We start from the raw sequence: 27,877 nt of genomic DNA, 5'->3' as shown, positions 1-27,877 counted from the left end.
TATATTAAATGGACTTTATTCAATTTTATCATGTACTCATATATATCAGTTATCTGTTTTTAAAGAAGGAATTGAGGCAAAGAAAAATGATGTTCTTACTCAATAAATCTTCAACTCTTGTTATGATTGACTTAGTTTTAGATGTTTCATTTGAAAAAAGATTGATATGAGGAAGGTTTTCATTCTGAGTGGGTGGTATTTTATGCTTGTTCTGGTAATGTGCCTTCTTTGTTTAGACGCTGGAACTCTTATCTTGTCATTGAGTATTAATTTTTTTTCAAGTCATCAAGCACATCCTGCTTTGTGATTTTGTTCCAGGCATCAGGAATTTCACCTTTATTGATAAATCTTTTGTGATGTTTTTCTTCTAGCTTTGATCTGAAGTGACAGACAAACCATTTCCAGTATGGCTGGGTGGATGTGTCTGGGGTGATGCTCCATGTGGCATATTCCCCTCCTGCTTGTCGATAGGTCTTATATGGGAAACTCCTGCCATCATTCAAAATAAAATTACAATCACTTGCTACCAGACTAGTACAGTATTCAATGACAAAATGGTCTGTTTGATCCCATCTCCATCCACTGAGAGCCTTTGGACGGTGGAAGGGAACACTGTGGTCTCCTTCATGGGTAGGGATTGTGTTTGTACAAATTGCTTTACAGAAGGGACACTGTTTCCAGCAGCCACAGAGATGTTCAGAGAGCATTTTCTGGATTTCAGGAATCATTTCTTCTACAAGTCTAGACAAACAGTTCTGTTCTTCACTGTTCATTGCAGAATCCAAAGCTTTACTCATGGCCTCTTTGATAAACTCGATATCTTTTATCTCCTGGTGTTCAATGCTTATCAAGTCTTTTCGTGGAAAAGTCAAGGTACTCCCCAGGTGATCACAGAACAAATCTAACCACCCAGACATTGTGCTGCTTTTATCTTTAGCTATTGCTGTAGATGCATGTATAGCTGAGAGGATGGCATTCTTGATGTCATGTAAACTCATTTGTAGAAAATTCTTTATTTTCTCACTTCCTGTGTCAGACAAATATCTTTTAACATGGTTTTCAATGTAATTATTAAAAAATGATTCTGGATTATGAAGGTACTGCCAGTAGTTATCAAAATTTTCCTCTTCTGCCAGAGAGATGAGAATGTGTTTCTCCAGGTTAGCTCTGTTTTCATTGAATGCCCGGCAGGTGGTTCGAATGTCCCCAGCAATTCTGAGGGCCATGTTTTTCCTTATGGTGCTGGAGACAGCAGGTGTGAGTTTGTTCCAGAGAAAATCAACAAATGTTTTAATTGAAGTTGCTCCTTGACAAGAGATCTTAAAGCTCATGAAGAAATCATCTTTCTTGCATTGCAGATAGTATACAGGATCATTTGCCCTCTTGAATGCCTTGTGCATCTCCTTAAACTTCACTGATGCTCTTTGGAATAAACACAATGATAAGTCTATTTCATATTTTCTTGTAAATGTGTATCTTTTCTGAGTGGGTTCAGACTTCACCTCCTCATGTATTATTCTCAGGATTTTATGGAAATAAGTTGGATTGTAATCATGCTTTTGCTGACATATTTTGTTAACAGTATCATTAACTTTTGAAATAAGGCAGTCAGTAGTCATATTTATGGAGTACATATCCTGGTTCTCTATTGTCATTGTAGAGAGTTCCCCAGATTTCCTGTTCATCTTAACATGGTTGTCATAGTTGATTTCAAACTTTTCTCCAGAATAGTTCATCAGTATGCTTGCTATGTCATTTTCCTTTTTGAAATAATCCAAAAGGATGTTTTCAGAATCCATTTTAATATCAGGGTCTGTGGCTGGAGGGAGACTTGAGGACACATCATAGACCCATTTTTCCCAAACTGAGTTGAATTTCTCATGGAGCTCTTCCTCGCTCAATTCGGTGCCATTTAGTGATAAAGCCAAATTCCGGCTTTTTCCCAATAATTCCTTTTCATAACCTGACTTTTTGTTATCCAGTTTTTCTTGATTTTTTTTAAAACTAATAAGTTCTTTGGCTTTTCTTTGGCCATCTAAAATTAGTACCTCTTTAAGAGTTATTAATTTATTTTCAAAATTTCCTTTCCACTGAACCAGCACTTCACTATCTGGGTCTTCATTAAAATACTTTTCAAGTTCTTGCTTGATGGCTTCATATATCTCTGTAACTGGAGCCTCCAGGGGATATGTTTCAAGTGTCTGGATTTTTCCATTCTGAATCTGGTTGATCAGCTGGTCCTGTAATCTCTGCACATGACTCCTCAGCTCCCATGTCCAGGAGTTATACATGGTTTCCAGTTTGCGCATGGCCATGACTTCTTGAGTGTTCCTGAAACTGAAAATAAAGTTCTCATTCAGTAGGGCTCTCCACAAATCTTGAACTCGGGATTTTACATCTGATATCTTCATGATGCTTCCCCTAGATTCCTGTCGGGCAGTCACAAGAATTCTGCTTTTTAGTTCCTGAACATTGTGGCTGTAGCGAGGATTGGGAGGGGCCATTGGGGGATTTCCATCCCAGAGGTGAGCAAAGTAGTAGACGTGGGTATTGACATCAAAATTAATGACATCATTAAAGCAGGTTACGTCGGAGCACTGCTCTTCCTCAGCTGCTATTGCTGCCATTTTGTCCAATGTCTGCTTTAGCCGCCTTTTTCCTTCCATATTTTGGTCTTTAGCTGTAACTTCCTCCACATTCTGATGGACAAAGAGACAACAGGGAGAGATTTTTACTTGTTTCATCCTCAGAAAAGCTTGGACAACTATTTGTAGAATATCTTGCATTTCTGATGTATTTTCCCCAAAAATATTGATTAGAGTCAAGCTTCCAAGTCCGATGACAAAAGTTGCCAACTCATTGTCATGATTCTGGGACTTGTTGCTGCGTTCTGGGGCTCGAAGTCCCTCTGTGTCCACAACAAGCACAAAGTCAAAGCCAAGTTCAGCTGTGAATGTCTCCTCCACTTTCAGAAGCTGCATGTAGGCCCCCCGGGTACACCTCCCAGCACTGACAGTGAACTGCAGCCCAAAAAGGGCATTCAGCAGGGTGGACTTCCCTGAACTCTGCAGGCCAAGGACAGAGAGAACAAAGAGCCGCTTGTTTCCAAGTTTCTCAGAGAGCTTGTCAAAAACAGCTGCCACCCACCTCAGGGGCACATATGAAACATCCCCATCCATTAGCTCAATGGGAACACCAGATATCATCAGATCTGCAGCAATGTGGGGAAGGGAGAGAAATAGGGTATCTTTCATGGGTGAAGCTTCTTCCAGAGCTTCATAGATCTGGCCAGCTTCTCTGAGAATGTGCTCAATTCCCAAGGTACAGTCATTAATCTCTCTGGAAATAGCTTCTATCTCATTTTGCCAGTCTTTCAGAGAGCTACTCTTTGTGGTATCTTGGTTTTCTTTTTGAACCAATGCCTTTTTCTTTTCATTTAGATTTTCCAAGTGTCCTGCAGTCAGGTTGTCCAAAACTACATTCAGCCATTGGAGGAAGTAGAGTTTGGTGTGAGTTTCTGAATGATTTTGGAGAATTTCAAGGACAGAACGCATTAAAGCATTGAGAGGAAAGGCTTTTCTCAACTGTTCATGTCTTATCATTTGTTTTTCTGTCTCAGTCTCACTTTTGTGTTGTTCAATGCTGCGATTCCCCTTTTCTCTCAGATGATAGAGTTCTTTGTCCTTTGTACACCATCGTTGCCACAGTTTTCCCTGAAGAGGTAGTAAGTTTTCCTTGACCTGAGGTATTTCCATTTCTCTCAGTAGGGTCATTAGATTCTCTGCCTTTTCTTTGGCTTCCTTGCAATGTTTCTGGTCTTCATCAATAAGCATTCCTTGCTTGCGAGCAACTTGGGCACAGTTCTCCAAGCTGAGTGCAGTGTTAGAGAGCTCCAGCAAACGTTTGATTGTAGTTGTGAGCTCCCCTATTAATTCTGCCTCATTTCTGTTCTTGATCCCAATTCTCACTCTTGAGCCAGACTCATTGACTGGGACTTTTCCTTTATCATCAAGCAAAAAGATTAAAGGTTTTGATGACTGACACATATCACGGACTATTTTTCGGTTTTCTTTATTGTCATCAGAATTTGACATGAGGACCACAATTATGGAAGAGACTTCCTTCAAAAAGGTGAGTTGCTTCTCATGTTCCTTTGCATCTCCATGAAGATTGGTAAAGGTCAAGCAGTTGTCAAATATGTCCTGCTGTTCCCCCCTGGGACAGAACCAGGCGACTTCCACCACTCCTCCCATCAAGAGACAGTTTCTGCTGCTGCCTTTGCAGTGTCGGTGAAAAAAGACATCATGTTTGCGTTCACTGAGAAGACAGTTCATGATCTGAGATTTGGAGGCAGAGAAGCCCGTTCCAACTCTAATAAAGGACACAATGGGGGCAGAAACACGACACATCTGTTGATTCGTGTAATTGTCCTCCCCTTTTATTGATTTCCCTACTTGCTGCCAGCTCCTTCGAATTTGACTGAGAGACCAGAGAGAGAATTCAATTTGAGCATTGCAAGGATTAGGTATGAGAAGGGGGAGAGCAAACTGACAAATGGAAAGTTTGTCCAAAATATATTGTCTGGCAAAATCATCTGCACAGTGAAGAAGTGCCATCTGAATATCCATAGGGTGAACATAGGGTCTGACATTAGTGGCTGCTGAAGGCTTAGTAAGGCTAACATTTTCTTCAGGTAGATCTTCATATGGATCAAAAGCCTCCTTTTCTTGATTTGAGGTGCTTAAATAGACTTGGTTCTCTGTGTAATCTTTATGTTTGATGATCAGGTATCTCAGCTCATAATCCAGCATCAATAACTTCTGTAGGAAGAAGAAGAGAAGTTCTCTTTCAGAGCAGGGCTGGGTGTTGTACACAGAAGTCTTGTGGATCAGTTGGAAGTTAGCTCTGCTCATTTTTCTTGGGTAGTAACGTTCTAGGCCTAGACGCTGGAGTAAGTCTTGGAAGGCTCCATTTTCTATGACTTCCTCCTTTTTCTTTTCATTATTGTGTGGTTCGTGGGGCTCTTTCTTTTCATGGGAAACACTTTGCAATTCTTTTATCACCTCCTCCACTTGCAATGAAGAGACAGGAGCTTCATAATTCCCATTAATGAGCAGTCTCAAGTCTTTTTCTAGGTTTTCCCAATCATGATCTCCATGGTTGGTGAGGACATATGCAACTTCTTTAGTCAAAGATTTTCCCATGTGATGTTTGATCAATGCCAAGCGTTGTGTTTTCTCCTCTGGAGAAACTGCTTTGATGTCCGCTGTTGCTGTCAGACCTGTGAGCACCAGGAATGCCTGAGCCCTGTAGTAGCAAATATTTTTGAGCTCTTGGTATTTATTTGGCGTAGTTTGCATTTTATCCAATAGGAAGTCTATCTCATCATGCCCCAGGAGATACTGAAATATATTGTCAACCACATGATATCCTGCACCAGATGCTATCAAAAGTAGCAAGATGTGTGTGTCTGGATTCCCCATTTCTTGGAGGTTTTTCAAGAAGGAGCCAAGAAACAAGCTGACCTCATAAGTCAGCTTTCTTTGAGCTTCCTCCACCAATTTTGTGGATCCAGAGTTTGCCTTTACTTCCCTAAGGTCATTCTTTTTTTTTTTTAACATTTCAATTAACTCAGAAAATTGGGTGATATGGACATTGTCTTCCTTTGGTTCTGACTGAAATATCCACTGCATAATGGAATGAGCCTGAGGAAAGTTTTTTACTTTATGGATGTGAGGATCCAAAAGACTGCTCAACTGAGATTTAATATACTTCATTCCATTATTGGAAGATTTTTTGCAAAAGTTGACAGTTTTTACCAGGAAATTCTGCAGACCCCAGTGTTTGAGGCATATATTAGTCCAAATGGTATTGCTTTCAGTTTTTTGACTCAGTCTTTGCATGAAATTTCTCAGGCTTTCAAGCTGTTCTTCAGGATTAAGAACTTTCCAGGATTTCACATCCTCTAGGAAAATCCCAGCCTCCTTCTTAATACTCAGTAATTCTTCTCCCTCCTGGATCTGGGCAGTGAATTCATTCAGAGCAGTATAGCTGTCTTTCAGGCAGTTAGCTACTTTAAGAGGATCCTTAAAATCACTTCTGTGGCCAGAGAGGACAATGTCCCAAACAGGTACCAGCTGAAGTCCACGGTCAATGACACACCAGGTTTGATTATTGTCAACTAGACCTTCTTTCCAGTCAGAAAGTCCATTTGCTTCTGGTGGGCCACCTGTCTGGGCCACAGATAATTTGGCTTTGGTTTGGAGATTTTTGGAGCTTTTTCTCTGAGAGGCTTTTTTCGAATGAGAGTCTGACACACCCAGACCTGTACCAATGTTCACTCCAAAGCCACTGGAACTGCCCCTTATGTAACTATCCAGGGCCTCTGCTGCTTGCTGTTTCACTTCTGCCAGCTGCTCTTTTTGGAAACCCTCTGAAATGGCTTTCCACCAGTAGATTCCTCCCAGGTGCAGAGGGCCCTGGTTAGCATGAGACCCAAACCTTTGGAAGAAGGCTTCAGCCCTGTGCCTCAGCAAGAATAGTTTGTCTGGGTCTTCTGACTGACCTAAAAGGTCTTCAATGGATTTTAATTCCTGGAGAGCAGCATTGGAAAGTTGGAGCTGGTCAATGGGAAAGATGCAGGAGGCCAGTGGGATATAGCTGAACTTGGTTGAGCAGAAATAAGAGTGTGTAGAATGTGACTGTTGTATTTTCTTGGATTCTGAATGCATGCTCTGATCCATACCAGCTTCCATGCTAATTCCCCAACTTCCACCCTTTGCTAAGATAGTTATACTGAGGCCCAGCTTCTCTATAGTCTGAGTGAACATGGATTCTTCTTGAGAAGATGTAAATTCCTTCATTTCTGTCCGTATACCCTGCTCAGGGCCACAGAGTACAAACTCCTTGGGGATGCAGATTAGCTCCTCTTTCTTCTCTATAAGACACCTTTGGTCACTGGTTTTGTAAATTCCCTGTAGGGCTAGTCCTCCAGAAGCATGTCTCACCAGTTCTCTATCTGGAAGATTTTTCTTGTGAGAAAGTGCCCCCTCCATGACCTTGAGTTGTCTCCGCATATCTTCCATGACTTCTCCTGGGGGTTTTTCAGGAGATGGCCAGAGCTCTTTGGGGATCTCCATTGTTTGCCTGAGCACTGCTTCCTTTTTCCTCACTGCCTCTTCCTGTTGTTGCCTCTGTTCTGACAGCATTTCTCTTTGTTCCTGCAGTGCCTGTTCTGCCTCCTTCTGCCTTTTCTTTAATGATTCCACCCAAGACTCCTGTAACTCTGAAAGAGTATTTGAGCATGACAGGTTAAGCAATTTCTCCAGGGCCCTTTTCTCCCAGGAATGTTGCACCTGGCATTTCAGTTTCTGGAGGTCTTTTTCTTCTAGGTGTTGTAAGGCATGGGCAGAAGTCACACCCAGGTGTTCCTGCACCTTTGACAACTAGTACTCAACTGCCAGTGCTACTTCTCTGAGCATCTCTTGGAGATCTTGCCTATTTTTGCCTCTAAACAGGGGTTCATTGGGCCTAGACTCTGCTGTGTCCATGGCTGTGGGAAGAAAAGACACTCAGTTAGCCTGTGGCATGTTAATATGCAGAATTCTGCGACTAATTTGCAGAAATTGGTTGCTTTTCTATACACTAATAATGAATTATCAGAAAAAAATTTCAGGGAACAATCCCATTTATGATCATACTAAAAAGAATAAAATACCAGGGAATAAACTTAACCAAGAAGGTGAAAGACCTATATTCTGAAAACTATAAACACTGATGAAAGAATTTGAAAATGATATAAAGGAATGGAAAGATATCCTGTGTTCCTTGATTAGAAGGATTAATGTTGAAAATGTCCATACTATCCAAAGCAATCTATAGATTTAATGCAATCACTATCAGAATACCCAGGACACTTACACAAAAGTAGGACAAATTAATTCTAAAAATTGTTTTGGAACCACATAAGACCAATTGCAAGCTGATTGGAGGAAAAAAAATAGGTGGATGTATCATGTTCCCTATTCAGACTATACTACAAAGCTATGTTAATCAAAAGAGCATGACATTGACATAAAAGCAAACACCTAGATCAATGGAACAGAATAGAGAGCCCAGAAATAAACCTACACACTTATGGTCAATAATCTATGACAAAAGAGATGAGAAAACAATGGAAAAAATTACAATAAGTGGTTTTGGGAAAATTGGATAGCTACATTAAAAGAATATTAGGAAAAAATAGGAAAAGAATTAATAGATGTTTCTCCAAAGAAAACATACAGATGACCAACAGGCACGTGAAAAGTCACTCAGCATTGTTAATTGTTAGGGAAATGCAAATCAAAGCCATAATGAGGTATCACCTCAAGCCAATCATAATGGCCATCATCATATAGTCTACAAATAATAAATGCTAGATAGGGTGTGGAGAAAAAGGAACCCTTGTGTACTGTTGCTCAGAGACATGACTGAGTGACTTCACTTTCACTTTCCATTTTCATGCATTGGAGAAGGAAATGGCAACCCACTCCAGTGTTCTTGCCTGGAGAATCCCATGGACGGAGAAGCCTGGTAGGCTGCAGTCGCAGAGTCAGACACGACTGAAGTGACTTAGCAGCAGCAGCAGCCACTATAGAAAAGATTGTAGAGTTTCCTCAAAAGTGAAAAGTAGGATCACAATAGTACCCAGCAATTCCAGTCCTGGATATATATGCAAAGGAAGTGAAGACAGGATATTGAAGAGATATATGTATGCCCATGTTTGCTGCTGCTGCTGCTATTGCTAAGTCACTTCAGTCGTGTCCGACTCTGTGTGACCCCATAGATGGCAGCCCACCAGGCTCCCCTGTCCCTGGGATTCTCCAGGCAAGAATACTGGAGTGGGTTGCCATTTCCTTCTCCAATGCATGAAGGTGAAAAGTGAAAGTGAAGTATCTCAGTCCTGTCTGACTCTGAGCGACCCCATGGACTGCAACCTACTGGGCTCCTCCGTCCACAGGATTTTCCAGGCAAGAGTACTGGAGTGGGGTGCCATCACCTTCTACTGCATCATTATTAACAATAGCCAAGATATGGAAACAGCCTAAGTGTCAGCCCATGGCTTAATGGATAAAGGGTATGTGATACAGCATGCACACATGTGCACACAGACACAGACACACAATGGAATATTATACAGTCACGAGAAAGAGGGAAGTCCTGCCATTTGTGTGTGAGAACATGGATGGACCTTCAGTGCATTATGCTAAGTGAGATAAGTCAGACCAAGAAAGAGAAATTTTGTATAATATCACTTACATGTGGAATCTAAAAAAGCCAAACTTGTAAAACCAGAATAGTATGGTGGTTACCAGGGTTTGGAAGGTGTAGGAATTAGGGAGATACTGTTTAAAGGTACAAATGTGCCATCACTAGATGAATAAGTCTAGACATCTAGGCTTCCCTGGTGGCTCAGATGGTAAAGAATCCACCTGCAATGCAGGAGACCTGGGTTTGATCCCTAGTTTGGGAAGATCTCGTGGAAGAGGGCATGGCAACCCACTCCAGTATTTTTGCCTGGAGAATACTTATGGACACAGGAGCCTGGCAGGCTACAGTTCATGGGGCTGCAAAGAGTTGGACACAACTGAGCAACTTAACATAGCACATAGCACACATAGTGATTATAAACAATATACTGTATTATAAACCTCAAAGTTGCCAAGGGACTTAATTGTTCTCACCACAATAAGGAAATGATACTGTGATGAGATAGAGGTGTTAGCTAACTCTATCTTGGTCATATGACAATATAAAAATGTATCATATCAGCACATTGTATACCTTAGACTTATGCAAGATTATATGTTAATTTATCTCAATAAAGAAAATGCACTTAGCTGATTTATACTTGTCACCCTCTTCTCACTCTTCCTCTGACACTAGTTAATATCATTATATTATATATATCTATTTTATAGTATAAACTATATGTATATAATAAAATTCTCTTTATCTACTGATGCCATCTTAATGTGTGTATGTAGAACCAAATACTCTTATATTCAGTGTTGTCTCAATGTTATGTTTTTAACCACCCTGTATTTGAGACATATTAGATGAGATTTCACACGTTTCAACTTCACACATAATTCAGGTTTCCTCTCTTGTTGTATTTCCTGTCCTACTGAATGTCACTATGATAATCCTACACATCCTCTTCCTCCTAATGTGAATGTAGTTTCATGTCCTTTCAAAGTATCCTTTTCAATCTCTCCTAAATCTCAATTCTTTTTAATCCCCTACCACCTCTCCCTTAATTTTTTCCTTCATTTTTTTCTTTACTGAATCACTCTAATTGTCATCTCATCTTACAGTCATTTTGATTTTGTGCTTTCCATCTTTCCCAATGTCACTAAAATTTGAATCTAATGGCAGACTCAGTAATTCAAAAAACAAGTTTTCTGGGCTTCTGTCATGGACAGTGGTTAGGAATCCACCTTGCAATGCAGGGAATACTGGTTTTATCCCTGGTCCAGGAAGATCCCACATTTCATGGAGCAACTAAGCCTGTGCACCACAACACCTGCTCCTGTGCTTAGAGCCCACAAGCCACAACTACTGAGCCCATGTGCTGCAACTACTAAAACCTGTGTACCCTGGAGGCTGTGCTCCACCATAAAAGAAGCCACAACAATGAGAAGCCCTGGGTATATATGCAAAGGAAGTGAAGACAGGATGTGGATGAGATATATGCAGTGTGCATATGCGCACTGCAACTAGAGTAGTTCCTACTTACTGCAACTAGAGAAAGCCTGCGCACAGCAATAAGCACCCAGTGCGGCCAAAACATAATTAGAAAAACTTTTCCAACTGAGTTATCTAAAATATCTAAATTTTTAAGACAAATTCTTTGAAGTCTCAAGGAATTTAATAGATAGTGAAATAATATCTGATGGAAGAGGTAAATAAATTTGAAGCAAGTGAAACACTTTCATCACAAATCAAAGGCAACATTTAGGATACCTTGGCATACACCTTGGAAGACAAAAGAAATTCACAATCAGACATAGTGAACCTGCAGAAAATAAAATAGGAAAAGCAAAGCATTTAGAGAAAGTCAGATTTTTAAAAATTAATGTATTTTAATTGGAGAATAATTACTTTACAATATTGTGATGGTCTGCCGTACATCAACATGAATCAGCCATAGGTATATAGGTGTCCCCCACAATTCTGAACCCCTCTTCCCACCTTCCTCCCCACCCTATCCTGGATTGTCCCAGAGCACCTACTCTGGATGCTCTGCTTCATGCATCGAACTTGCACTGGTCATCTATTTTACATATGGTAATGTACATGTTTCAGTGGTATTCTCTCAAATCATCCCACCCTCACCTTCTTCTACTGAGTTCAAAAGTCTGTTTTTTATATTTATGTCTCCCTTGCTGGCCTGCATGTAGGATTGTTGGTATTGTCTTTCTAAATTCCATATATATATGTGTTATTATACAGTGTTTGTCTTTCTCTTTCTGACTTAATTCACTCTGTATAATAAGCTCCAGGCTCATCCACCTCATTAGAACTGACTCAAATGCATTCTTTTTAAAAGCTGAGTAATATTCCATTGTGCATATGTAGCACAACTTCCTTATCCATTCATCTGTCAATGGACATCTAGGTTGCTTCCATGTCCCGGCTATTGTAAATAGTGCTGAACTGAACACTGTGGTATATGTGTCTTTTAATTCTGGTTTCCTTGGAGTGTATGCCCAGCAGTGGGATTACTGGGTGGTATGGCAGTTCTATTCCCAGTTTTTTAAGGAATCTACACACTGTACTCCATAGTGGCTGTACCAATTTGCATTCCTACCAACAGTGTAAGAGCATTCCCTTTTCTTCACACCCTCTCCAGCATTTATTGTTATAGACTTTGATGATGACCATTCTGACCAATGTGAAATGATACCTCATTGTGGTTTTGATTTGCATTTATCTAATAGTGAGTGATGTTGAGCATGTTTTCATGTGTTTATTAGCCATGTGTATGTCTTCTTTGCAGAAATGTCATTTTAGGTCTTTTGCCCACTTTTTGATTGGATTGTTCATTTTTCTGGTATTGAGCTACATGAGCTGCTTGTATATTTTGGAGCCTAATTCTTTGTAGGTTTTTTCATTTGGTATTACTTTCTCCCATTCTTAGGACTGTCTAAGGTAAGTGGATTTTATCTTCAAATAATAATCAGAGAGAGCAATGACCTCAGCAGCACTGATGGAAGCCAGAAGGCAGTAGGATGAAAGGTTGAACCTACTGAAAGAAAATAGCTGATAATGTAGGATTCTATACAGAGTTTAAAATATCCTTAAAGAATTATGGTGGAAGAAAAACATAATTGAAAACAGCACAATAACAGAATTTGCTACTTAGAAATGCACATTGAAGGAACTACTAAGGCATGTTTTTTTCAGGAGAAGGAAAATATCACCAATGACTAGTCAGAGACGCAGGAAAAGATGGTGAGCAACAAAGGAATAAATATACAGAAAAATCTAAATAAATGCATAAAACAGTGGGGTTTAAAATACATGATGACAATTGCATTTAGGCAGGAGTCTGCATCCAAATGGATTTAAAGGACCCTCAGTTCCTTGGGGTATTTGAGAGGAAGCTCAAAGATTCTATTGATTTTGTAGAATATATGTTGCAATTTCTAGAACAATATCAAATATAAGAGTCAAGAATGTATAATTGTGAAACTAATGCAGGAAAATAAAATAAACATTTGATTATACAACTTATCAAAATTTGTGGGCTACAGTGAAAGCCGTGCTTAGAGGGAAACTTGCATTGAATGCATACATAACAAAAGAATAGTTATATGAAAACAATAATCTAGGTTTCCATCTGAGGAAATGAAGAGAAAATTAAATCCAAATAAGCAAGAGAAAAGAAATCAGAACTAAAAAAACAATAAAATTGAAAACAGGAAATCAATAGAAAAAAATCAGTAAAAGTACAACATGATTCTTTGCAAATACCAACAAAACTAATAATTCAGACTGTGAAAAGAGGGAAGATACAAATTACTAATATCAGAAGTAAAATACGGGTTATGGATATGAATTCTGTACACATTGAAGATGAAAAAAAGAGTACTATGAAAAACTGTTTGCTCTCACATTTGATAGCCTAGATAAAAGGTATCAATTCCTTGGTAGACCAACTATTAAGCTTTCATGAGAGGAAATAAATAATCTAAATAGGCCTGTGTCTGTTAAAAAAATTGAATCAATATTTAACAACCATCCAAAACAGAAAGCACCAGTCCCAGTGGGATTCACTGGTGAATTCTACCAAACATTTAGGGAAGAAACTACCAAATATGTACAATCTTTTTCAGAGGACAGAAACAGAAGGAATACTTCCTAATTTAGTTCATGAGGTCAGTGTTACCCTAATACCAAAACCATTTAGGACATTATAAGAAAGAAAACTGAAAACCTATATCTCTTATGAAAAAAAGTAACAAATTAAATCTAATAATGTAAAAAGGAGTTATATACCACAACCATGTGGGATTTACCTCAGGTAAGCAAAGTGGATTCAACGTTCAGAATCAATTCATGTGATATACTACAATGAACTAAGAAAAACCACATGGAGAGAACCCATTTGACAAAATCCAATACTTACTCATTATTAAAACTTCCAGCAAGCTAAGAATAGAGGGGAACTTACTGAACTTGATAAAAGACATTAACAAAATCCCTACTATTAGCATTACACTTAATGCTGCTGCTGCTGCTAAGTCGCTTCAGTCGTGTCTGACTGTGCGACCCCATAGACGGCAGCCCACCAGGTTCCCCCGTCCCTGGGATTCTCCAGGCAAGAACACTTAATGCTAAGAACCTAGAAACTATCCTCTTAAAGAAAAATAGGTTAAGGATATCCCCTCTCATCTCTCCTATCACACATTCTATTGGAAGAGTTAGTTAATAAGATAAGGAAATAAAAATATACTGATTGGGAAGAAATAAATAGAACATGTCTTTGTTTGTAGATGACACTATGTAAAAAATGCCAAAGAATCAACAAAAAATCTCCTGGAACTCATAAGTGAATACAACAAGATAGTAGAATATAAGGGTTAGAATATAAAAACTATCATTTTTTAATATGCTAGCAATAAGCCACAGGAATTTGAGATTAAAGTCTTATGGACTCTATGGGAGAGGGAGAGGGTGGGGAGATTTGGGAGAATGGCATTGAAACATGTATAATATCATGTATGAAACGAGTCACCAGTCCAGGTTCGATGCACGATACTGGATGCTTGGGGCTGGTGCACTGGGACGACCCAGAGGGAGGGTATGGGGAGGGAGGAGGGAGAAGGGTTCAGGATGGGGAACACAGGTATACCTGTGGTGGATTCATTTCAATATTTGGCAAAGCTAATACAATATTGTAAAGTTTAAAAATAAAATAAAAAAAAAACACAATACCATTTAAACTAGCACACTTGCATAATAAATAGTTAGATATAAACCTAATAAAATATATGCAAGATTGCTTTATTGACTCTGCCAAAGCCTTTGACTGTGTGGATCACAATAAACTGTGGAAAATTCTGAAAGAGATGGGAATACCAGACCACCTGATCTGCCTCTTGAGAAATTTGTATGCAGGTCAGGAAGCAACAGTTAGAACTGGACATGGAACAACAGACTGGTTCCAAATAGGAAAAGGAGTACGTCAAGGCTGTATATTGTCACCCTGTTTATTTAACTTATATGCAGAGTGCATCATGAGAAACGCTGGACTGAAAGAAACACAAGCTGGAATCAAGATTGCCGGGGGAAATATCAATAACCTCAGATATGCAGATGACACCACCCTTATGGCAGAAAGTGAAGAGGAACTCAAAAGCCTCTTGATGAAAGTGAAAGTGGAGAGTGAAGAAGTTGGCTTAAAGCTCAACATTCAGAAAATGAAGATCATGGCATCCGGTCCCACCACTTCATGGGAAATAGATGGGGAAACCGTGGAAACAGTGTCAGACTTTATTTTTCTGGGCTCCAAAATCACTGCAGATGGTGACTGCAGCCATGAAATTAAAAGATGCTTACTCCTTGGAAGGAAAGTTATGACCAACCTAGATAGCATATTCAAAAGCAGAGACATTACTTTGCCAACAAAGGTTCGTCTAGTCAAGGCTATGGTTTTTTGTGTGGTCATGTATGGATGTGAGAGTTGGACTGTGAAGAAGGCTGAGCGCCGAAGAATTGATGCTTTTGAACTGTGGTGTTGGAGAAGACTCTTGAGAGTCTCTTGGACTGCAAGGAGATCCAACCAGTCCATTCTGAAGGAGATCAGGCATGGGATTTCTTTGGAAGGAATGATGCTAAAGCTGAAACTCCAGTACTTTGGCCTTCTCATGCAAAGAGTTGACTCATTGGAAAAGACTCTGATGCTGGGAGGGATTGGGGGCAGGAGGAGAAGGGGACGAAGGAGGATGAGATGGCTGGATGGCATCACCGACTTGATGGGCTTGAGTGTCAGTGAACTCCGAGAGTTGGTGATGGACAGGAAGACCTGGCGTGCTGCATCATGGGGTCGCAAAGAGTCGGACACGACTGAGTGACTGATCTGATCTGATCTTATCTGAAGAGCTCAATAAATGTAACACCTCCTATATTTAGATTTTTCTAAAGTCTCTGTTGGAACCACAGTCTCAGTGCCGAGAGAGATGTGGGTCTCAATGAGGTAAATTCCACTGAAGGGGTGGAGGATCAAAAGGAGTTTGCCCCCACCTAGCCAAAGGAGAATCAGATACTCTTACTTAAAAGAGCATTCTTCACAGTTTAGGAAAATCTGGAGAAAGGAACTGTTAGTGGAGATTTGAAGACCTAAACCAGAGAACTTGGAAGGAATACATATGCAGATTAGTTTTCAGGGAATTTTTCAGTGCATCAAGGTAGAGTATAGAAAGGAATAAGAGAGAAGCATAGCCCAGGGATTGTATGCCATCCAAACAAGTAAGATGGCTGTTATATGGAGATACATATAACCTTCAAGATATCCTTTTAGTTGACCAAAGGGACTTGGAGTTTAGGTGGTTTAGGATTATAACTGAGCTATTCTGTACATGGAATTCATTTGGCACCTATACCTATTCCAGGTGGTAGAGGCAAATTTTAAGAGATGGTATTCAGTTAAGATTGGCCTATGAACTAAAGTAACCTGAAAAGTGGCAAGTGTAACAGGGAAAACATTATGAAAAGAGACAAAGGCTGTTTGAATGGGATGAATAAATTCCAAGGACTAGAGCATCTTATGGGACCAAGAATTGAAATGTACGAAAAAGAGAATCTCCCCAAGGTAGAAGCAGGTTCCAATCTCTAGGAGACCATGAAAACTGAAAGTAGAATGTCAGACCCACCACTCCAGGGAGAATAAATATAGGGTTTAATGATAATATGTCAAGTCCAATAAAGACTGGGAAGCTTACATACATTTAGATTGAAAGGAAAGATCAAGACTTAAGGGTCTAAATTAAGGCCAAGGTTTGTTTTTTGTTTGTTTGGGTTTGTTTTTTGTTTGATTTTTACTTTAACTAGAAACTACATACCACAACTGCAGTCAGGAACACCGATCCTGTAGGTTTTCTTTCAGAAGTGACTTCTCATCTCCTGAAGCTTCTGCCATGAGATAATAGGGAATGTTAGGAAATAGCAATTTGGAAATTTCCAATTTCCAATTAGGAAATAATAGGAAATAGCAATATGGAAATTGCTGCAACATGGAAAATAACTTTCAACATTTTAGTATAGACTTAAAGTTAATGGAGATGCTGCTTGTCTTTTCTGCTAATGTTTTAGAAATTCTATTATTTTCTTGTTGTCTCAAAATGGGGAGATGCTTTTCTTTAGGAGATGTGGGAGATTGTAACCCAAAGAAGGCCTCTTCAGCATTTGAAATCCCATAATCTTTGACCTCCATATAGATTGAGTTCAGTTCAGTTCAGTTCAGTCACTCAGTTGTGTCCAACTCTTTGTGACCCCATGAATTGCAGCACACCAGGCCTCCCTGTCCATCACTAACTCCAGGAGTTTGTAACCAGGATATGGAAACAACCTAAATGTCCATCAACAGAGAAATGGATAAAGAAGATGTGGTACAGATATACAATGGAATATTACTCAGTCATAAAAAGGAACGAAATTGGGTCATTTGTAGAGATGTGGATGGACATAGAGACTTTTATACAGAGTTAATTAAGTCAAAAAAAGAAAAACAAATATCATATATTAATGTATATATGTGGAATTTGAAAGAATTGCCATAGATGATTTATTTATAAAGCAGAAATAGTGACACAGATGTAGAGAACAAACACATAGATAGGTATCAAGGGGGAAAGGAGGATGGGATGAATGGGAAGTTGGGAATGACATATACACACTATGTATAAAATAGATAACAAATGAGAGCCTACTATATAGCTCAGGAAACTGTACTCAGTGCTCTGTGGTAACCTAAGTGGGAAGGAAATCCAAAGAAGAGAGGATATATGTATTTGTATAGCTGATTCACTTTGCTGTACAGTAGCAACTAATACAATATTATGAAGCAACTATACTTATTTAAAAACTTTAAAAATTCCAGTCAGCTCAATACAGGATGAGGTGGTATAGGTGAGGATACTGTGTGTGTGTGTGTGTATGTGTGTGTGTGTGTTTGGTGGTAATGAGAGTGAAAATGTACCAAGGTGGTAATAATTTACTTTTGAATGTGACAGATAAGAATGAAAGTTAGTAATTACATAAAAGGGTGATTCCTTTCTCTCTATGTGTGTGCATGCTCAGTCATGTCCATCTTTTTGTGACCACATGGAATGTAGTCCCCCAGGCTTCTCTGTCCATCATCCTAACTAATGAAATAATAAAATGAAATAAAGAAATCTCAATTGGTATCACAAAAGTAGACAAAAAAAATTCAAAGGAAGAAATTATGGGTACATGTAAATAAGTGACAGGAATAAGTCAAGTTTTTCATCCTTATGTATATGCCAGTAGAACTGTGTGTAAACATACATCAAGACATATCCACCAGAATGTTCATATCACCACTATTCATAAAAGTATAAAAATTGGAAAGAATCCTGATGTCCTTTCACAGTGACATGGTAAATAAAAAGTGACATATTCATACAATAATAAAAACAATATCATGGTGATACACAACAATATGGGTAAAATCTCACAATTTTAAATTTTGAAACAAGCCAAATACAAATAATATGATTCCATATACAGAAAGATAAATACCTGCCAAAGTGAATTTATAATATCACAAGTCTGAGTACTGACTAGTGTAAACTGTTAGGAAGTAGAGAGATTAATGATAAGAAGTAGCTAAGAGAGATTGTTTTGGAATATGGGCAGTGTTCTAATACTCCATCTGGGCATGCTTATGTGGTCAATTTGTGATACTTCATTAAACTATAGATCCTGGTAGACTGTAATCTCATGGCATGATCTTCTCTATGGTTTGAGAAGTTGTTGGTCAGTGGAGGAAGGATCAAAGAGACCAGGAGCAAAGACCAAAGCAATCTTTGTTCCATCCCAGGAGGACTGTAAAGTTAGTCTGTGTTGTTCCTAATCAGGGTAAAATCACAGGCACATGTTTTATGGTTATTGGGCTCAAATCTTTGATAGTCACATAAAAAGAAAGCTGATAATCTCAGACCTTATATGGAAAACCCCCTGAGAATCTGTTTGTTAATTTCCTGAGCTAAAAAGCCTGACATAGTCCATCTGAGACAGATTTGAGGGTACAGTTGGACACAAATAGAGAAAGACTGGAGAAGGCAATGGCACCCCACTCCAGTATTCTTGCTTGGAAAATCCCATGGATGGAGGAGCCTGGTGGGCTGCAGTCCATGGGGTCACTAAGAGTCGGACACAACTGAGCGACTTCACTTTCACTTTTCACTTTCATGCCTTGGAGAAGGAAATGGCAACCCACTCCAGTGTTCTTGCCTGGAGAATCCCAGGGATGGCAGAGCCTGGTCAGCTGCAGTCTATGGGGTCGCACAAAGTCGGACATGACTGAAGCAACTTAGCAGCAGCAGCAGCAGAGAAAGACTTATAGTTCTTTAGGGTAAAAGTCAGGCCACCGGGAAATGGTGATTTTCAGAGACTAGCAGGTAAATTTAGGCTTATTATTAAATGACTTGTCCCCTGTAAAAAAGGAGAGCCTAATCTTTGTTTAATTTCCTATTGTCTAATAAAAACTCAGATAAAGTTGTGTGGACATCTATGTGACAGAAAAATAACATCAGGTAACTTGTATTCAGAGATCTTCTCTGACATCCCCTAACTCAAAGTTTCCTTTCTGTCACACCTCAGGTTCTAAAGAGGAAGACTGTGGAGAATAGGCCTCTTAGCCATATTTAGCAGAAATTCAGTGGAAGGGATATAGTTGATGACATAGATATTATAAAAGTTCAGATATTTGTTCATTTTTCTAATCTATATTGATCTATAGCTTGTTAAACTTCATGAATATTATTAATTCCAACTTGCTGAAATTGTCAAGAAGCTTTGAGCTATTCAAACTCAAGATGTCTTCTCTTAGAAATAGGAAGTTTTTTGGCTCTTTTGTCCTAAGTAAATTGCACATGTATATGTGGTTTGGTTATGTATGTAAAAAAGAAAGAGGTCATTGCATTGTCTCATTTTAAGACTTACATAGAGCCACCAAGAACAAGATGGTATTAATGAAGACAGATACAAGTCCATGGAAATGGAGGAGTACAGAGGATCTAGAAATACACTCATACATATATGCTACACCGATTTGCAAAGAGGAATGGAAAATCTATTCAACAAATGGTGCTTGGACAATTTGATATCCATGTGGAAAAAAGCTCATCATTGACGCTGCTTTATACCACACCCAAAATACCTCATCATACCACACCCAAAATAACTCAAAATAGACCAAAACTTAAATGTAAAAATTAACCTATTAAACTTCTGGATGAAAGAAGAGTGAAAAATATTAATATTCATGGCCTTGCAGCGAGCAAAACTTTCTTCAGTTCGGTTCAGTCGCTCATTCATGTCAGACTCTTTGCAACCCCATGAATTGCAGCATGCCAGGCCTCCCTGTCCATCACCAACTCCCAGAGTTCACTCAAACTTACGTCTATAGAGTCGGTGATTCCATCCAGCCATCTCATCCTCTGTCATCCCCTTCTCCTCCTGCCCCCAATCCCTCCCAGCATCAGAGTCTTTTCTCATGAGTCAACTCTTCGCATGTGGTGGCCAAAGTACTGGAGTTTCAGCTTTAGCATCATTTCTTCCAAAGAACACCCAGGGCTGATCTCCTTTAGAATGGACTGGTTGGATCTCCTTGCAGTCCAAGGGACTCTCAAGAGTCTTCTCCAACACCACAGTTCAAAAGCATCAATTCTTTGGCGCTCAGCTTTCTTCACAGTCCAACTCTCACATCCATACATGACCACTGGAAAAACCATAGCCTTGACTAGATGGACTTTTGTTGGCAAAGTAATGTCTCTGCTTTTCAATATGCTATCATGAACCATAAAAAATACTGATCAATTAGACAATCAAAATGAAAAATTTGGCTCTCTGAAAATTACATTAAGACAAAGGTCGAACTAAAGAATGGAAGAAAATATTTTCAATGAATATATCTGACAAAAAACTGATATCCAAATTATATAAAGACTCTTACAGTTCAATAATATGTAAGAGAATGTAGTAAGAACAGGGCAAAATGTTTGAATAGCTGATTTCATAAAAGAAGATATTGAGTGGTCAATAAGTGCATGAAAAGATGGTCAACATCATTAGTCATTAGGGAAATTCAAATTAAAACTGCAATGAGAAAACAGAACAAACTCATTAGAAAGGCTAAAATTAAGAAGACTGACAATATCAAGTGTCAGAGAGGATGTAGAGCAGCTAGACCATGCCTCACTATTAGTAGTAACCATTTGAGAAACTTGTTAGGCACTTGTGAAACATGCACACACCATATGACGCAGACATTTCACTTCTAGATATCTATCCAAGAGAATTAAAAATTTTTGTCCACACAATGATTCATGTATAGATGTTCATAGTAGATTTTTGCATAATAGCTGAAGACTGGAAATACTCAAAATATCCATAAATATATAGATACTGGGTTGGCCAAAAAGTTCTTTTGGGTTTTTGTGTAACATCCCCTGAATGAACTTTCTGGCCAATCCAATAGCTAAACAAAGTATGCTATACAATGAAATACTGCTTAATAATAGAAATGGATAACTACTCATACAAGCAACAACATGGTTGAATTTAAAATTTATTATGCTGTGTGAAAGAAGGCATCAACGAAGGAATACTTCTTGTATTATTCCATTTATATAAAATGCAAACTAATTTATAGTAACCCAAAGCATATCTGGTTGCCTGGGACTGGAGCAGAGAGAGGAATAGACTGCAAAGGGACACTGTAAATTTTGGGGGGTCATGAAAATATTTTGTGTCTTGATCGTGGAAATTGTTTCAAGGGTTTAGTGGTTTCAGCTTGTCAAAATTCATCAATATGTGTACCTTAAATGGATGCATTTTTTGGTGTATAGGTTATTTCTCAATGAAATTGACATAAAAATAAGAAAATAATTTTAAACTAGGATAGAGGAAGTCACATGATTCCATCTTCTGTGGGACCTTTCAAGTGCAAAAACATAGGGCCCATTTATGTGGGAGTGTATGCTTACACTTAGACATGACTTCCTTGAGACCATTTTATTCCCATATTCTAATTTGCTTTTAGCCTAGTGAGGCTTCTGGGAGCATTCTAAAACCACATAGCAAGAGAAGATCTTTTCCCTTTCCTTGGTTTTGACATTTTTGTCTTTATGTACCTAGTGATTAGTAGCAAATGCCTTGGCTACAGTTGAAGCATAAGACATTGTCTTGAAGACAGAAAGAAACTGAACTGGGACCTGAACCAGGAGCAGCCAAGTGTTTAGAGGATGTTTTTGGATAACTGAGGAGACTATAGAAAAACGCTGCATCCCTGGGGGCCCAAGGAAATGTGAAACTAGCATGGGAACAGCTTAGGACAGAGTTGTACTTCTTACCAGCAGGTGAGACCCTTGAGGTGGAATATATGTGCATCCCAGCTAGCACCCAGTAACTTGTTTAAACCTCTCTCTGCCTTTTGTTTTCTCAACGCATCCATTCTATTGCCATCTTCGAAGTGTCTCAGGCCCCCAAAAAGTCTAGTTGGATTCTTCTTCATTCTCTTCTTCACTTCCCACAACCAAACGACTCATCTTCATAATTTTACATATAATTTACACTTACTGGTCTAGTCCTAAGTGCCAGTCACTTTGGGGCTAGAGAGATAAATTCGAAAAAGGCTGAGTAGGTCCTTTGAACCGATAGTCCAGAAGCATTGAGAGGGGTCTATGAATGCAGGAAAGATTACATCAAAGAGAGCATTAGTTGAGGCTCCTCTCACATTTGGTGATGTCCTTTTGCATTTCTACAGAGTGTAGAAGCTATGTGGTCAGTCCTTCCTCATCTTCAAAGATTGTCACCTTGAAATTAAGACTCTATTATCCATTCTTGTGTTCTTTCCTCTGGTCCCTAAGGAAGAGGCATCCCTAACTTCTTTGCAGGCAGAAGGCAATGGCACCCCACTCCAGTACTGTTGCCTGGAAAATCCCATGGATGGAGGAGCCTGGTAGACAGCAGTCCATGGGGTCACTAAGAGTCAGACATGACTGAGCGACTTCACTTTCACTTTCCACTTTCATGCATTGGAGAAGGAAATGGCAACCCACTCCAGTGTTCTTGCCAGGAGAATCCCATGGACGGAGAAGCCTGGTAGGCTGCAGTCCATGGGGTTGCACAGAGTCGGATACGACTGAAGCGACTTAGCAGCAGCAGCAGCAACCTCTTTGCAATACTAACTGTTCTCTAAATCCTGCTGCTACTCACCTCCCATTGGGCTTTTTTTTTTTTTTTTCTTTATCTTGAGTCTAAAATATCTTGAGTATTTTACTTTTGTGGTTGCTTCACTTTGGATAAGAAAACACACATCTTCCCATTTTGTTTAAATATAGAGTGGATCTTGCCTTCTTCATGAGCTTTTCTTTATATTTCTTTTATTGCCAGATTTCTCTAAAAGGAATTTCAAATTTAGCACTTCTGGCTCAGTAAATGTTTGTTGATGAAATAAATTGCTGAATGCATCCTATCCACTTATTATTATTTAGTTTCACTTCTGCCCTCACCTTTATCTAGAAAAAGTTCTCTAGAAGCCTGATATTCACATTCTAATTATCCAGTCCAGGGAGCCTTTCCAGCTTTCTATCCTTTTGAATCTGGGAGCTCCTCTTTGTTGACCATCTCTCCTCTCTTGTACCCATCATGATAATGTGTCATTGAGTAAATGAGATTATACAAGTACTGCTGATTGGAAGTTTGGTAAAGATTTTTTTAAATGTCAGCATTTATTTCACACATATTTATTGAGGGCTTTCAGCGTGCTGGGAAATGCTTTAGGTACTGTGTGTTGACTAATAAATAAGGCAGGTTAGATCCCTGCCTTTAGAGTGTTTACCTCTACTGAGGGAAGCAGACCATAAACTTCAAAATATTTGAAGAAGGAAAATAATTTCAGGTTAAGTGTTAGCAAAGAAACAATCAGATAATTGGATGGAGAGTAACCTGAGACTGCTTTTGATCATGTAGTTAGAGAATATGTGTTCAAGGACTCTGCTGCTAATTGTGAGCTGCTTTAGGCTCTTTATGCAGTGTCTAGCCTTTCCCAGTTTCTATCAAATATCATGGTGTCACTGGTGATCTAAAGGAAAAGAAAATAGTAATTTGAAAAGATCCTCCCCATGCCTGACCAGGTTCATTCCAGCATTATTTACGATAACCAAAGTTGAAAGCAACATAAATGTCCATTGATGGATGGATGGATAAGAAAGTGTGGTACATTTCTAATGGAATATTACTCAGCAAAAGAGAAAGAGAGAGAGAGAGAGAGAGAGAAAGAAATCCTGCCATTTGTGACAACATGGTTTGACCTTGAGGGCATTATGTTAAGGAAAATGTCAGACAAAGATAAAAACCATATGATCTCACTTACATATGGAAGCTAAAACAAAACATAACATAACCAAAAGCAAGCTAAATGATACAGAGAACAGATGGGTGGTTGCCAGAGGTTGGGAGAGAAGGACAGAAAATGGGTGAAGGAGGTACAAAGGCTGAAATTTCCAGTAATAAAAGGAATGAGTCCTGGGAATGTTATGTGCAGCATGATGACTATAGTTGATAATACACAATTGTGATTTAAAAGTTTATAAGAAGACCTTAGCATTTTTCATCATAAGGAAAAATAAACTGTAACTGTGTGGTGATGGATATTTACTAGGCTTGCTGTGGGTTATCATTTGGCAATATATACACATATGGAATCATGTTGCACAGTTTAATATTATATGTGAATTATATCTCAATAAAAAAGAAAAAAGTAACAAAATGTTAGCTTGCCTCTTAATCTCTACCTCCTATTGTAGATTTTACTATTTCTGTAGGTCCTCTTTGGACTTGGATTTATGGTGTTGAATGGCCTATCCAGTTAGAAACTTATTTTGAATCCCTAACTCTGGCCCTTTGGGGGTATTATTCCATTTTGATGGGCAAATGGTGATGTGGGCACCTTTTATTTCTTGGAAGCCATTTTTTCCTACTTCTCCACCTAAACTATGTCCCTGTTAGTTACCTACTAAATGCCGGGCATTAGTTTGCGCTATTTGACTGCTCTGTACAAGAAGCTCTCGAATCTGTATCTCTGTCCTTGTACGGTCCACCTTTCACAGTGTATCCTGAAACTCATACTTGTTTACAAAACTCGAAGAGTCCTCATTGGTTTATGATATGATCAAATTACTTGGTCTTAGCATTCAATCCCCCTCACAATCTGGCAACAATCAACCCAGTCACCATTTTTTTCTTTGAAGTGAAGTGAAGTGAAATGAAGTCGCTCAGTTGTGTTTGACTGTTTGTGACCCCTTGGACTGTAGCCTACCAGGCTCCTCTGTCCTTGGGATTATCCAGTCAAGAGTACTGGAATGGGTTGCCATTTCCCTCTCCAGAGGATCTTCTCGACCCAGGGATTGAACCCAGGTCTCCAGCATTGTAGGCAGACACTTTACCATCTGAAACTTCTGTTATATTACTTCTCTCCTATGGCTTGGTTTCCCGGCTGCAAAACAGGTGGCATCTTAGCTCCCTCACTGGGGATCAAACCTCAAAAAGCAAAGTCTTAACCTCGGGACTGCCAGGGAAGTCCCAACCCAATTCTTTTTACAACCACTCTTTTTCCTTTTCTGAACTTCTAGTTCACTTTCTTCCCGTAAAAGCTGTACTCTGTCATCTTTCCTCAATCTCATAGTTTTTTTAACCCTGTATGTTGAGGTGGAGCAGAATATGCCACCTCCAAATCTGCCACTTTGACATGTGGATTGTTCTGAACAGAAGGCAATTAAGACCCAGGAGACTCAAGAAAAGCTTTTTTACCTCTCCTTGAACTGCCTAAAAGAATGATATAGAGGGCCTGTACCCGAAAGTCTTGGAGAAGGAAATGGCAACCCATTTCAGTATTCTTGCCTGGAGAACTCCATGGACAGAGGAGCCTGCTGGGCTACATTCTGTGGGGTAGCAAAGAGTTGGAGTGACTGAGCGACTAACACTGTACCAGAAAGAGCTATTACCAGAGACAGCTTTTTTTTATCAGAAAGACATATTTGCACAACATCACAAACATTTGCTTACCAATCATTTACTCTTCCCATCTTCTGAATTGTCTCCCTCCTCTTTGAAGCCCCAGAACCCTACTGCCTTCTCCTTAGCTTGAGATGGTATATATACCTCAATTGCCAGACCATCTTTGAGTCTTGGTGGGGATTCTGTAAGTATGTAATCAAACTTAACTTTGTCCCCTTAATCTGTTTGATATCAATTCAAATATTAGATCAGCAAAATATTATATTAGATGAGCATTTCCCAGGACACTATACTCCTAACCCAATTCTCCTTATTTGTGAAGCCTTCCTTTATTCTTCCAGGTCCAGTTAGTTCCCCTCTTCTCTGTATTTACCATAGCACCTCTTACTTACATGAGTCATAATAAACTAAACTTTTCATGAGTCCTTTGCTCTTGGAAAGCAGTGATGGTTAAAAAACTCCATGCAACCTTTTGTGCTCTGAGAGTTAACTTACTGCAAAGAGCCCCCTTTTTGCATAAGACTTAGGTAAGACTCATTTGTGTGTTCCCCTATTACTTATAAGGAGGCCAGACACAGACCCCTTTTTAAAAAATAAACTGCTTTTCTTTTTCTCTTTCTTTATTGCTATACAGTAAATCTTTCTTGGTTACTTATTTTAAATATACCATCAGACACAGACCCTTAAAATTCCATTCTTTGCCTCATGAAACTTTCACTGAGCTGTTTGTCTGCCTGATCAGTTGGAGTGTTTGAAACTAAACATTAATTAAACTTCTCTTCTTTTTAGACCCCTTAAGGTTGATCCATCCTCGTTCTGATCCAGCCTACAAACCCTCCTTAATGATCGCTCCTAAGAATAAAAATATTTCCTTTTATACACACCCTCTATTCTGTGTTTTTTCTAGCCTGTTGACCCTTCACTACAAAAGAAAATCCCTTTCTTCTTGTCCTTTGAGATGCTTGCAGTTCTGTTTGAATTGTTTTCTCTATTACAATAGTCTCTTTCCCTTTATTGCAATAATCCTTTCAAATGAAGTCTCTTTTTATGTCAGTGTAGATTTATTTTTATTTGACAATAGAAGTTATCAAATTATTTGTCTCTTTTGATAATGTACACCCTTTATCTCAGATTTGGAGCTGTTTATTGGAACAATGAGAATGTTAGATTCATATTTGTGTTCTCATCATTCTTAATCTGCCTTGATCTCTGACTGTCCCTATTCCCGTTTCCATCAATTTCTGTTTTTATTTTAGTCTCTGAGTATGTTGTATCTCTCTGTCTACCCATTACTCTCCTTTTCCTTCACTTACCTGTCTCCTGGAGGCCAAGCTCCTGTCTTCAGTTTGCTCTAGAGAGATGAGTGAGAAAGCAGAGCAGGTTCCTTCCCTGAGTCTGGCAGTTTGCTTATTGAAATCTCCAGCCTAGACCTCAGCTCCTTCTGTGGTAAAAGGGCAAGCAGGAAGTGAAAAACTGGTTTCACTTTTGTGTTTTTTTTCCCCTCTTTTAAAAGATCAGCTGATTTAAAGGAATCTTACTCATTCATTTATTCTTTCAATCATTTGTTTATAATTGTGATTTATATTTATTTATATAATTGTGATTAGATAATTGTGATTTGTAATTGTGTTCACATTGTGATTCCTGGGTGTTAAGGTTATTGTAAATAGAAGACTAATGTTGGGGGGAGTGGTGTGTGTGCATGTTTCTTTATGGTGGCCGGGGGTGAGCACCAGGTAAAGAACATGGGAGAAGCAGGATAGGGACCAAATTTCAGAAAAGAGACAAGGGCACGTTAGAATGTCTTCCTCAGGGAACTTGCTTTAACTGCTTTACTTCTAGCTGTGTGATTGATTTGAAAATTAACAAAGTTTCACAATTGTATTAGCTGATGTGGATGATCAACACTAACATGAGCTAAATTCTTAAAAGCATACTGTGTGTTTATAGTGCGAAAGAGAATTTTACTGTTCTCTAATTTTGTATTAGAACTTTTGTAGTAGTTTAGTTGCTAAGTCATGTCAGACTTTTGCAACCCCATGGACTGTAGCCTGCCAGGCTTCTC

The 27,877-nt window shown here is 39.0% G+C and overlaps 1 protein-coding gene across 2 annotated transcripts; it reads right to left on the bottom strand.

The window, feature by feature from the left end:
• On the bottom strand, positions 1 to 27,263 carry LOC109569583 (interferon-induced very large GTPase 1-like). Of its 2 annotated transcripts, XM_019975080.2 has the most exons (3): positions 27,126 to 27,263; positions 16,611 to 16,680; positions 1 to 7,552 (listed from the first exon to the last, which is right to left on the bottom strand). In XM_019975080.2, the coding sequence occupies exon 3, from the start codon at positions 7,206 to 7,208 to the stop codon at positions 267 to 269; it is 6,942 nt and encodes a 2,313-aa protein (XP_019830639.2). In that variant the 5' UTR covers positions 7,209 to 7,552; positions 16,611 to 16,680; positions 27,126 to 27,263; the 3' UTR covers positions 1 to 266. The 2 variants fall into 2 exon arrangements, with proteins under 2 accessions (XP_019830639.2, XP_070659851.1); XM_070803750.1 differs by lacking the exons at positions 16,611 to 16,680; positions 27,126 to 27,263 and adding an exon at positions 11,008 to 11,028.
• Between the last annotated feature and the right edge of the window lie 614 nt (positions 27,264 to 27,877).

The sequence above is a fragment of the Bos indicus genome, chromosome 15 (assembly GCF_029378745.1).
Source record: "Bos indicus isolate NIAB-ARS_2022 breed Sahiwal x Tharparkar chromosome 15, NIAB-ARS_B.indTharparkar_mat_pri_1.0, whole genome shotgun sequence".
Lineage (NCBI taxonomy): Eukaryota > Metazoa > Chordata > Mammalia > Artiodactyla > Bovidae > Bos > Bos indicus.
This window is presented reverse-complemented; position numbering and strand designations above follow the sequence as displayed.

Bases quoted from the DNA above. Each gene is read 5' to 3' on its own strand.
- LOC109569583 (XM_019975080.2), bottom strand. From the start codon at position 7,208: ATGCTGTCAGAACAGAGGCAACAACAGGAAGAGGCAGTGAGGAAAAAG.